The following is a 13,088-nucleotide window of genomic DNA, read 5'->3' as shown; positions in this document are numbered from 1 at the left end:
GAATTAACTAATTTTAAACTCAGAACAAGAAAGAAACAGGTAGCCTAAAAGCACTGCTGTCAGCCAGAAACTATAGAGAAGCTATAGAGCTAATCTCACATTTTTTTTCAGCATGACAGTGTAAATGGTATTATACTGTTGAGAAGTTCAGAAATGTTCTTTCATTTAATATTTACATATATATTTATATTTAATTTATCTTGCTGGCTATTTTGAGTATGGAATTTTCTCAGAATTATGTTTTAACTTACTTTGTAATAAATAAAGTTTCACTATAAAGTAGGTGAAGAGGAAGAAGAGGAGGAAGAAGAAGAGCCTGAAGTACCTGCAGGTCCCCGACCCCGAAGAATATCTGAACTTAATATGAAGGAGAAGATGACACCAATTCCTGAAGGCAGCTCCTTCTTTATTTTCAGCAGTACAAACCCGTAAATAATCTTTTAAAACATATCCCTTGAAACTATTTTTTCCCCAAATAAAATGATAAGGACATATGACAACTAAAGCTTCTGCTGATTTATCTAGCGCAAGATTGAACATATAATTAAATATTTTTTTAAACATGGAATTTGTTTTCAAATCAAACTCCTACCAGTGTTGGGAAACATTTGTTTTTTAAATATGCCAAATGATACATTGTCTAACAAGAATACTTTAAATGGAGAATGTTGCAAATTGTGTTTTAATACTGTACTATCCAACGTATAATAGCTTTTCAATAGAATATATGCAGTATTCTAATACATTTAAAGTTTTGCTGAATTATCAACACAGTTAATAAAGTAACCGATTTCCATTTTAGTGATATTCAGATGAGCATTTTTTGCCTTTGTTTATAATTTATGAGTAATTAACCTGTTGGTCGTAACATAATATTCCATTTTCTTTTCTTGTTTTTCAGGATTCGAGTGGGCTGTCATAGATTAATCAATCACCATATTTTTACCAACCTCATTCTTGTCTTCATCATGCTCAGCAGTGCTTCCCTTGCAGCTGAAGACCCTATTCGCAGTCATTCTTTTCGAAATAATGTAAGAAAAATTAGATTTTACAAACTATCTGTATGTATGATCTTTATAATTGTGTCTTTCAAAGTAGACTAGTCCATGAACATCTCAGGAGATGGCACCATCTAGCTGAACTTAGTTGATCCTGTGAGTTATGCAGGATCAGTTCTGGTTATTGTTTTAAGAAGTTGAAATTTCCAGAAATGTAGGTTTACATTATTTAAATTAATATTCTTTCCATCTCCCACGGTATGATGGCATATATAATCCAATATATAGCCCGTCTATCATTTGTGAATTAGCTGTGCCTTCTTGGTGAGTGTTTTGTGTGTGTGTGTGTGTGTGTGTATGTTTCAAATTACATTTAGATTTACTGAGACTGTATCTCAAGACTCTGAATAACGAATCCAACCAATCCAGCAACTCTTGAGACTTTTAGCTTCTCAAAGAAGCTAACTGCTTTATTGAGTACATCATTTCAGCACAGTTGACAAACAAAACCAGCCCTGGCTAATTCCCATGCTTTCAGTATAATTAAAGAATAGATGGGTCCCTCCCTCCTTGTCACAAGTCGCATTGTCCAATTAAGTGTTCTGGCATCTCCTTGCAGTCTCTGGCCAGCACCTGTTGGGACGACCTTGGTTCCCACAAGACAGTAAGTTGTTGATGTCTGGTCTGACATTCCAAGATCTCTCCCCAAAAAAAAAGTGTGTCAAGCTGAGAAACTGAGAAAACGGCTGCGACAGGACCAATTCGTTTCCAAGTTGACACTGTATTGTTTCAATGATTGTTTCTACCTTAAAGGCAGAGGCAAGAAATTTACATGGATAAAGTTTATCTTTTCTATATTTGTAGAATAAGCAATTATGGAATATTGAAAAAAGAGTCAACCTCATTAGTTCTTGGACTGTATGTACTAGGCTAGGAACTTACAAAATATCATGACAAACTATATCTGCCTGGAAAATAAAAAGGATGTATCTATGTATTCAACAGATTTGAATTCCACTCAAGGGAGATTTAAGTAGTAACTGAAGGTGCTTATTTCTCCAGTTTCTTAAAATCATTTAATAATTGTTTGGCAATGTCACAATATCACTACAGTTACCCACTTTCACTTTAAGCATGCCCACAAATGGTAAGATCTTTCCTATGGTATGATTTCAAAAACACTTTCTTTAAAAAAGTCACCATAGCAATACTAGATATGTATACCAAGGAGAACGGAAAGCATCCTCAACATTGAAAAAATGAAAATAATTCCATCCATGTAAAATTATATAATTTTATTTCAAGTAATCATGAAGATATCTACGGTAGTTGTATACATTTTGATCCTAGGAAGTAAAAGTAGTTTTCTTCATGTTGTGTGTGTGTGAATGTGACTGATCTTTAAAAACAAGTTAAGTAGGCTTGATTTTGAATAGCATTTGGAAGTTGGACATTAACTTAGACACCATAAGGAAATCCCAGGCATATAGTAGACTTGAAAGTTGTATACAGGAATATATATCCAAAATTGTAAATTTTAACATGAGCACTTATAATTAAATGTCTCACTGTGGCATGTTATGCTTTGCAGATACTTGGTTACTTTGACTATGCTTTCACAGCCATCTTTACTGTGGAAATCCTTTTAAAGGTATTTAAATTATTAATTGATCCTTGTTAACTCAAACACAACTTTAGCAATAAAGTCTGTTACTTTTTGTTTACCTTCCATATACTTATGTAGGTAGGATACTTTTTACTAATGTTTTAATATACTTTTCAAACCTTTGGTGCATGTAGAAGTTCCTTTTTATCATCGCATCAATTTGGCAGTTTATTTTAACCCTTTTGTTTTTAAAATCTGGTAGAAGAAGGAAAACATCTCATTCTGTGATGGATTTCCCTCCTTCCTTTTCTCTCTCTTTTTTTAAAAAAAGAAAGATCATAAAAGAACTTAAATTTTCAGAGGAGGAACATGCTATTTTTCAATACTTTTTGTGAATTAGATTTACATAGAGCTAAAAGAGTATATCACTATGTTCTTCCAAAGCATTATTATGCTTTGCAAGAACATATATCACTATATTTTTCCAAAGTATAACAGTGTTTTTCCATATTTTACTACAGAAATGTATAACCTTTTTGCAGTTGGCCTTTGAGGAATATCTCCTTTTTGCAGTTGGCCTTTGAGGGCACAGTTGGCCTTTGAGGAATATCTCTGCAAAAAACATGGATAGGACCAAAAGAAAAAAAATAGCTATGATATGATTATTCATGATACATTTTCAGTTTTCTCTTCTATTAAGATTATCATAGTTACAATATAATATAGTTTAAAACTATAACTTTTTCTGGGGTGAAATACAAGTTGTGTTACCGTGTTCTAAGAAACCCGTTCGATATATACACCTAACACTAAAATGCTTAGCAGGTGCATTATGTAAGCATGAAAGCTGTTGATAGCGAACATATGATTGTTTTTAAGACGTTAGTATTTAATTTTATTGAGTAATTGAGTAAAGTTTGAGTGAAAATGCTGTGATGTAGTATTAGATCAAGATTTCTAATCTTAACAGAGGGAGCCCTTTTTTCTGAATAATATAGAAAGTAGTATACATCACCTGCAGAAATCTTGTAAAATGATTCAGACTGTAACTGTTATGTTTTCAGCTGACCGTGTTTGGAGCCTTCCTTCATAAAGGGTCTTTCTGCCGGAATTATTTTAACTTGCTAGATTTGTTGGTAGTAGGTGTTTCCCTTGTGTCATTTGGCATTCAGTAAGTATTACTCATTTTGTTTTTTACTGTATTCATTTATGACTTGAATATAAACAGTACTATTTCTCCGTTGTACGGAAATGGTCATATCTTGTGGGCTTAGTATCCTGTATCAACCTTGATGGCTTCCCTTTCTCTGTATTTTGAGAAGAAGAAGTAATAGGTATTTTGCAATACCTAGAATTCTATTTCAATAACTTACAAATTATTACAATCTAGATGAATCCAGATTTTCTGACCAATATTTTAGCCTACCTTTCTATAATCAAACCTACAGCTTCAATTTCATGCATGTATTCATCACTTGCATTAAATCCTGTTACATGATTCCCTATTCTTAATGTCACAAACAGACAACATATTCTTCTTTCATGTCATTCATTAATTGATGTTCTTTACTATTTCCCCATTTGATATTTCAAATTACAATATTGTCTTTGGTATGGTCATTAGTTCATGGGCCTATTGATACTAGATCCTAATTTCCACCACCCGGGATGGGTTTGGTTAAGCCAGAGTTTCCAATAATATTTTTTTAATAAGACAGAGAAAACATAGACATCACAGCATTCCTTTGTATTGTTATGGGCAGAACTGATCAGTAGGACAGATTTTGGCTGGGATGCCACAAGGGCACCCAATTCTCAGTTCTAATGCAAATATGTTTGTGGTATTTTGAAAGTAAGGATGGGATTAACTAAGCTTCTGTGTATTTTCTATCACCATCCCATGTTAGCATGTGATGCTTAGGCTGGTTCAACCAGGTTTTCTATATCGGATCACATATATTCAATTATACTGGATATATTGCCTGTATTATATTTCACAATGTGTTGTCATTTAGGGGTTATATTTATTTTATTATTAACATTTTAATTAAAGTTTTATTGTGGAACTCCTTTGAGAGAGACAAACAGGAGAGACTAATAGAAGGGATGATTACAACTGTAAAAGAACAGACCAAAAAGGGATTAATACAGGTAGTCCTCAACTTACAACAGTTGGTTTAGTGATTATTCAAAACACTTATGGCTGTTTTTCATACTTGCGATGCTGTGGCCATGTGATCAAAATTCAGATGCTTGGCAACTGGTTATTGTTTATGATGGATGCAGTGTCCCAGGGTCATGCAAGCACCTTTTGCGACCTTCTGACAAGCAAAGTCAGTGAGAAGCCAGATTCAGTTAAAAACCATATTATTATCAGCTGCAGTGATTCACTTAACAACTTTGGCAAGAAAGGTCATGAAATTGGGCAAATTTCCTTTAACAATTGTCTCGCTTAGCAGTGGAAATTTTGTACACCATTGTGGTTGTTAAGTCAAGGACTACCTGTATTGTTGTGTTTTTTTTATTATTATTGTAAGTCATCTAGACTCAGAGATAAAAATGCAAATAATTTTATTATTTTCTATATATATATTACCTAAATACAGTAAATAGCAAAAATGGGGGAAAATTTTGGTGTTGTTTTTTTAAGTTTGGAAGAAAAAACAAATTGTATAGCTATTAAAAACTGGGTGGGACCAATTGTATGCTGCCTATGCCTTATTTTATTCATTTTATTTAGGAATTAAGCATTAAGGAATGGTTTATTAAGGTGTTATCCATTCCAAGAGATTCTTTTGCATCAAAGAGATGTAAAACAACGGGGGGACGACCCTATCAGTATTTTTTCCTGGAAACAAATAATTTTAGAATTAAAGGGCTGCTATATGCATGAGTATTACTTAACTGTATCATATTAATTGAGTAGCATTAAGTCATGTCAAGCTAATGTATTATTTGTTGTACTTTTCATCTAGATCAAGTGCTATATCAGTTGTGAAGATTCTGAGAGTTTTAAGAGTCTTAAGACCATTACGGGCTATTAACAGAGCAAAAGGACTTAAGGTTTCCATCTGAATTTTCTTTGAAAAGTTTATATGCTGTTTATAAATAAAACTATAATAATAGCCTAATATGTCAATTGCCTCAACAGAGATTACCTTAAGAATGTTTTGAGGACTTTTAGATCATGTTCTGTCTGTATCATTTTGAGCTTCATATTTCTCAATTGGTTTTAATGATGCCTTGCTCTTTTTTTCCAAATATTTTTAACCAATAGGCTTTGGGGTGTATTCCTGTATTTTCTCTTTCATCTAGATTGCTTTGTAACTCTCATTTCTGAATTCCAATAGTGGTTTGATTGTACACCCATTACCTCATCCCGTTTCTTGATCTTTAATTCACGATCCTAGCTTATCTAAAAGACATGTTGAGACTACCTGGGAATGAAGCTTTCTTTCCTATCTTCTAGAAATGAAAGTTTGAGGTCCTAATCATATTCCTTGGGAATAAATAAGCCTTGTTGAGTTCAAGTTCAATAGAGTTTGTTTTAGATATATTTAATATTTCACGATTAGCTTTGTTATATGCTATTTATGATTGCTTAATAGTGAGAATGAATTTGTGGAATGTAAGATGTCTTTTTTCTATTGTGTCCCCATTCTGAGTATAGAAATAGTAAGATATAATTTAAAATATCAGATGAAACCTTTTATTGATATCTTAAAAATGAAGTACTACTTTATTAACCATAGTGATCACATACCAAATGAAAATTGAACTGACTTTCTTTCTTTCTTTCTTTCTTTCTTTCTTTCTTTCTTTCTTTCTTTCTTTCTTTCTTTCTTTCTTTCTTTCTTTCTTTCTTTCTTTCTTTCTTTCTTTCTTTCTTTCTTTCTTTCTCTACAGCATGTTGTTCAATGTGTCTTTGTTGCCATTCGAACTATCGGTAATATAATGATCGTTACAACTCTACTCCAGTTCATGTTTGCATGTATTGGTGTCCAGCTCTTTAAGGTAAGAACAAGGGATAAAAAATCCAGAGCTTAGTAAAACCAAATAATAGATAAAAATTGGTCTTGTAAATCATTCCTCATCAGGCTTGGTGAAGTTCTGTGGAGATACTTCAACATTTTTGAAATAGGAATGTTACTCTAGATTCTATTGCTATGCTTTTTTTATACACAGGGAAAATTCTATCGATGCACAGATGAAGCAAAGCAAAATCCTGTGGACTGCCAGTAAGAATATTTTCCTATCTGCATTTTTTAGAATAACAAAAAAAATGGGAAGCTTTTGGGTCTCCAAATGTTGCTGAGAAGCAATATAGTTCCTAAGGTTCAGACTTTGGATGGAATATAAAGCTTCAAGTACCTGGTAGACCCCAGAGGTAACTGAATTACATGTACATGCAGTGCAGTATCCCAAGGTTCTCTTCTTGAGCTCAGTATTCTTCAACATCTTCATAAATGATCTAGATGAGGGGATAGAAGGGGAAGTCATCAAATTTGCAGATAACAACAAGCCGGACTGAATCTAACTATTGGAAGATAGATTCTAGATTCAAAAAGATCTTGATAGACTTGTGCATTGTGCCCTATCCAACAAGATATAGTTCAGTGATGAGAAAGATCCTGCATTTAGGCAAGAAAAACCAAATGCATAGGTACATAATAGGTGGTTCCTGGTTCAATAGTAGTAACTGTGAGATCTAGGTGTCCTAATGGACCACTACTTGAGCTGCAACCACCAAAACAGCCAATGCAGTCCTGGGCTGCATCAGTAGAGGATAGCAGCAAGATCACAGGAAGTGATAATACTGCTTTATACTTCTTTAGTAAGTCCACACTTGTACTACTGTATACATTTCTGGTCACCATGATACAAAAAGGTCTTGGAATATGTGCAGAAAAGAGCAACAAAGATGTAAAGGGTCTGGAGGCTAAATTATATGATGAACAGTTGAAAGAGTTCAGCCTATCAAAGAGAAGGATTAGGAGGGACATGATAACAGTCTTCCAATATTTCAGGGGCTATCACAAAAAAGGGGGATTGCCTCATTCTCCAAAGCATCAGCAAACAGGACAAGAAGTACTGGGTGAAAGCTTATTAAAGAGACATCCAACCTAGAAATAAAGAGAAATTTTCTTACAGTGAGAACAGTCAATGGAAAAGCTTGTCACCAGAGATGTATCACTCCCTTCCAGCCCTATAATTCTATGGTCTACTCCAGACACTTGTTGATAAAATCAGGAGAGATATCCAAGTGTGTTTTTGGAAGAAAACTGGACTGTAAATACAATACCAAGAAAGGAGAATGTTTGTAACTCAAGGTTGAAATGAGGAGGTCCTTGCTGCTCTCTGAGCTTTCTTGTTTTCTTGCAGACATTTCATTACCCAAACTAGGTAACATCATCAGTGCTAGTCATATAAATACAATAGAAATACCAACAAAGGTAGAAATATTTCAGTGAGCTATAAGATTCCCCATTGTTAATTAGGGTTACTAAAACTTGCAAAGGATTGCCGTATGTGCCCTTCAAGAAACATAGAAAGAAATTTTAAAATAATTGTCAGTAGTAACTATTTGATTTTTTTTTTCAATTCATATCAATAGGGGAATATTTATTGTTTATAAAGATGGAGATATGGACAGTCCAATGGTGAGAGAGAGACAATGGCAGAACAGCGATTTCAACTTTGATAATGTCCTTACTGCTATGATGGCTCTTTTTACTGTTTCTACTTTTGAGGGCTGGCCTGCGTAAGTGTACCATTTACAAAAGAGTTTGTTTTGTTTTGTTTTGACTGGCCTTTTCTTTTGGGGAAGACTATGACTGGGACTTTTAGAAATAATGATGTAATGAACACGTACCATTTTATAGGTACAATATGTTACAGAGCTAATGGAGCAGGGGATATGAACATCTTCTACATTTTAAACAGACTGTAAATATTATTACAAGATTTACTAGTCCTTCACATTTCCATTGTTGATACTACCACCAGGACGACAGTTTACCTTGCAAATAATATGCTTTGAATCGTACAAGGGGACCTTTAGCAAGAGGCCTCTTGCTCTCTTGTCCCTTGACTAGAAAAGGGCCTTCCTTTCAAAAGATTCCTTTGAAAATTTAAACCAGAATTAGAAATTGCCTTTTTTTCATGAAGCTAGAATCCATTGTTCATTTGTCTTTAATATGCAGGCTTCTTTATAAAGCCATAGATTCAAATGGAGAGAATGTAGGACCGATCTACAATTACAGAGTGGAAATCTCTATTTTTTTCATCATCTATATCATTATTATTGCTTTCTTCATGATGAACATATTTGTTGGCTTCGTCATTGTCACATTCCAAGAACAGGGAGAACAAGAATACAAAAACTGTGAACTTGATAAAAATCAGGTAATAAAGCTATTTTATTTTAATATTAAAATCTAATAATCTATTTTAATATTATAATCTAATACATAATGATTTTCAGAATTCTGATGTTTCCTTCCTTGCCATCACAAAGCAAATTTTGAGCTACAGATCCAAGAGCTAGTTTTAAGCATTGAATTTAACAATTACGGTACATTGTGACCACAATCTAGTTCTACTATATGTTTGGAATAGATCTTTCCTTCTGGCTCTGCCTATGGGATGTAACCATTGATACAATGGAACTGTTTTACAATGGAACTCTAATGGATTTGTTTCTGAAATAAAAACTTCAATCACAGACAGATAGTTCTGGACTAAGATTCCTGTTTATGATGTTGGTATTTCTACTATTTTCAGCGTCAGTGTGTAGAATATGCTTTGAAAGCCCGGCCGCTGCGTCGATACATTCCAAAAAATCCCTACCAGTACAAATTCTGGTATATGGTGAACTCTACTGTCTTTGAATATATCATGTTTGTCCTCATCATGCTCAACACCCTTTGCTTGGCTATGCAGGTAGGAATGAAACAAGGTGCCACTTTACCTAAGAAAATTGGGTATGGCCATTTTATTTTACAATTAGTTTGTTTCTCTCACTTTGTTTAGAATCATCATCTATACCTGTTTATTTAGAATTATCCTGCATGTGGTTAGCATTTCCTACAGATTTAGGAATTCTGCAAGATGGCACAGACAAAAGGATCAGAAAGTACCCTCACATGCAACAGTGGATTTCATCTGTAGTTTTGGAATTATTACTTTTTTATTAAAATCTTAAGAAAATTATTTTTAATTCTAGTTTATTATTTACAAGAGTGGTGCAGTGGTTAGAATGCAGTACTGCAGGCTACTTCTGCTGACTGCTAGCTGCCAACAGTTCGGCAGTTTGATTCTCACTGGCTCAAGGTTGACTCAGCCTTCCACCCTTCCGAGATCGTTAAAATGAGGATCCAGTTTGTTGGGGACAATATGCTGACACTGTAAAACTGCTTAGAGAGGGCTGTAATGGAGCGATATATAAGTCTAAGTGCTATTGCTATTGCTACAAGAATATTTTAAGTCACTCATCAAAAGCACAGCTACGGACTGTGGAATAAAAAGAGGTGTATATCATTTACTTGTATCAGCTTCAACTTGTTTCACAGCAAATTGGAAAAAGGGAGAAGCACCAATACTTTTGGCCACATTTATAATTGTCATCAAATTCTCCAGGTCTCCCTATAATTGTTCAAAAAGTCTGTTCTATAAGGGATTTAAAAAACAAAAATACTTCCAATAAAACTTTCTTGCTTTCATTCACTAGAATTCAGGATTGGACATTTAACTGAAGCTATTTTCACAAAAAATATGGTAACAAAATTACAAGCCTGAGTAATGAGGACTTTCTAAATTTCCCTATGTAACAGTAGTTGTATATATTTAATCCTTGTATTTGAAGCAGGCATTTAGTTGTGTGCTTTTTCCCTTCAACCAGTCCTTGAAAAAATGCTTAACCATTACAGTGAGATTCTCTGTCCGGGTTCATATTTCATATTAAGCCATCATATTTGCTTTAGTGTTAGAATGTTCTGTGAACTTATCTATCAGTGAACAAGGGGACAGAGCACTGAAACGAATATCACAGTGACATAATCCCAAATCCATACTTTTGTATACCGGTAATCCTCGACTTACAATATTTCATTTAGTGACTGCTCAATGTTATAACACCACTGAAAAGGTGACTTATGGCCATTTTCACACTTATGACTATTACAGCATCTCCATGGTCACATGATCAAAATTCAGACACTTGGCTAGTTGACTCATGACAGCAACAGTGTCATGGGCTCACATGATCCCCTTTTACAACCTTCTGACAAGTAGGGAAGCCAAATTTACTTAACAAGTATGTTACTAACTAAACAACTGCAATGATTCACTTAACAACTGTGGCAAGAAAGGTCATAAAATGGGGCAAAACTCACTTAGCAGCTGTCTCATTTAGCAACAGAAATGTTGGGCACAATAGTGATTGTAAGTCAAAGACTACTTGCACTTGTCTACAATCTTACGATTCTTACAATCGTATGAAAAGGTAGTGCTTACATTGTGATGTCACAATGCACACTTTAGCAATTTTGTCTCATCTTGGCTTGCTACGGGCATCAATGAACCCACCCACTGTGGTTTGTGAACCATTGCTTATGGATCAAGCCACACCGGCTTATTCTGCAAGCCAAAATGAAAAGAAATTGCATTTTAGCACAATATATGAATTCAGCCAATTGCTGAATTGCCAGCTTCCAGTTTAATTCTGGTCAAAGCTAGTCAGTTCCTTTTTACTGGTTTTACCTGAATTTACATGCTATGCCAAGTCATGATGTTATTCATTTAGTTTTTTCGTTTGGTGCTTTTTTGCAAAGGTAGTCGTTATGATTTTTAAACAATTGAGATGTAAATCTAGGCATTGTGGTTTCTTTAACAAATAACATGATTTGATTAAAAGAAATCATGATTTACTATTAAGCTAGCTTTCGAGAATTGCTTACAAATCTTGTTTAAGAGCAAACTTAATTGGATTATCATATTTAATATCAGTAGTGATTGATTTTCTTAAAGGAGCTGGAGGTAAAGAACAATTGGGTTTAGGAAAAAATGATATTTTAAGATAAAGATAAGGGTGACTTAATAAATGTTGAGACCAATTATTTCCTAATATTGGGAGAAATAATGTCTTGTTATAGGGAACAATATTTTTTTTCGATATCAGTATCATAATAAATTTCATAGTAAATTTAGAAAGCGCCAACAAATGAATGCTATTTGTAGCTGGGCAATAAGAGACTAGCATATGTTTGTTTTTAATTATTTATTTATATTTAATCCCACTTTTATTATTTTTATAAATAATTCAAGGTGGCAAACATAGCTAATACAATTACCTCCTCCTATTTTTCCTACAACAACAACCCTGTGAGGTGGATTGGGCTGAGAGAGAATAACTGGTCCAAAGTAACACAGCTGGCTAATGTGCCTAAGGAAGGACTGCAACTCACGATCTCCTGGTTTTTAGCCTTTCTGCTGCACTTTCCAAACTTGTCCTTGTGAAATATTAACAACACAGAATAACATATTTAATCTTTTTAGTATAAGATTTGTGTTAGAGTGTTAGAGATGTGTTTATTTTGATTGCCTGAAAAAATATTTAGTTATATTAATATTTTTCTCATCTGTTTTATTCATAGCACTATGGACAGTCTAAACTTTTTAATGATGCAATGGATATTCTGAATATGGTGTTTACTGCAGTGTTTACTGTTGAAATGGTTTTGAAACTCATTGCATTTAAACCGAAGGTAAGAGATTATGTAGGGTTTAATTAGCATCTCTGTTTTAGTTGCTTCTTTTTAATTTACAAGTGTTTTTTGCTTAGATCAGCACACATAAGTAGGTAAATGTGAGTTTTTCATGGTTAATCATGAGAAAAACAGTATCTTCACCAGAAATCTTAAATCTGATAACAGTGTTTATGCAACTGCAGGAAATAAAATGAAGAAACATTTTTTTTAAAAAATGTGTTGCTGATAATATATAAATAAGTAATATATTAATGTTATAAATCCACTTTTTTTCTGATAATTCTGAACATATATTACACTCCCAAACATATTGAATGTCAATGTCAAGGCATGTTTAACCATTGTAGTAGCATAACACAAAATAGTGTCCTTATCCCACAAATATTTTAGAGATTTTTTAATATATAATTTGGGCAAATAGAACAGGCATATGTTTGTAGGTGGGCACTGACACATTTGGAAGCACTGTTAGCTTATGAACAGTTTGCAAAAAAGCAAAGGACTCCAGAAATTTAATATGACTTATTAAATCAGTAGTTTAACATTCTCAGTTGTTATTCATATAACAATTTGGATATAAGCCATTATCAGATTTTTATTTTGGTTATGGATCCAATATAATCCCAGGCTTTGTAGATGCATAAATCATGTCAATTATTCATCATGTAGTCAATTATACTTTGAACTAGGAGTGAAACCATGTCATCTCTAAAAACT

General features: G+C 33.6%; 1 protein-coding gene across 8 annotated transcripts in view; it reads left to right on the top strand.

The window, feature by feature from the left end:
• The window catches only part of CACNA1D (calcium voltage-gated channel subunit alpha1 D), a 249,273-nt gene that overhangs the window by 160,448 nt on the left and 75,737 nt on the right, over positions 1-13,088 (top strand). For all 8 annotated transcript variants that reach the window (XM_087954782.1, XM_087954781.1, XM_087954779.1 and 5 more), the window contains exons 19-29: positions 281-428; positions 902-1,031; positions 2,590-2,649; positions 3,669-3,775; positions 5,580-5,667; positions 6,511-6,618; positions 6,790-6,842; positions 8,219-8,365; positions 8,808-9,009; positions 9,388-9,546; positions 12,258-12,368. In XM_087954782.1, coding sequence (XP_087810908.1) covers positions 281-428; positions 902-1,031; positions 2,590-2,649; positions 3,669-3,775; positions 5,580-5,667; positions 6,511-6,618; positions 6,790-6,842; positions 8,219-8,365; positions 8,808-9,009; positions 9,388-9,546; positions 12,258-12,368 — 1,313 coding nt within the window. The remainder of the gene's footprint in view (positions 1-280; positions 429-901; positions 1,032-2,589; positions 2,650-3,668; positions 3,776-5,579; positions 5,668-6,510; positions 6,619-6,789; positions 6,843-8,218; positions 8,366-8,807; positions 9,010-9,387; positions 9,547-12,257; positions 12,369-13,088) is intronic.

The sequence above is a fragment of the Notechis scutatus genome, chromosome 2 (assembly GCF_049901735.1).
Source record: "Notechis scutatus isolate UNSWTSFEM ecotype Mainland chromosome 2, rNotScu1.2, whole genome shotgun sequence".
In the NCBI taxonomy this organism is placed as follows: Eukaryota; Metazoa; Chordata; class Lepidosauria; order Squamata; family Elapidae; genus Notechis; species Notechis scutatus.
The sequence above is the reverse complement of the archived record's forward strand: the minus strand, read 5'-3'. Positions and strand labels throughout refer to the sequence as shown.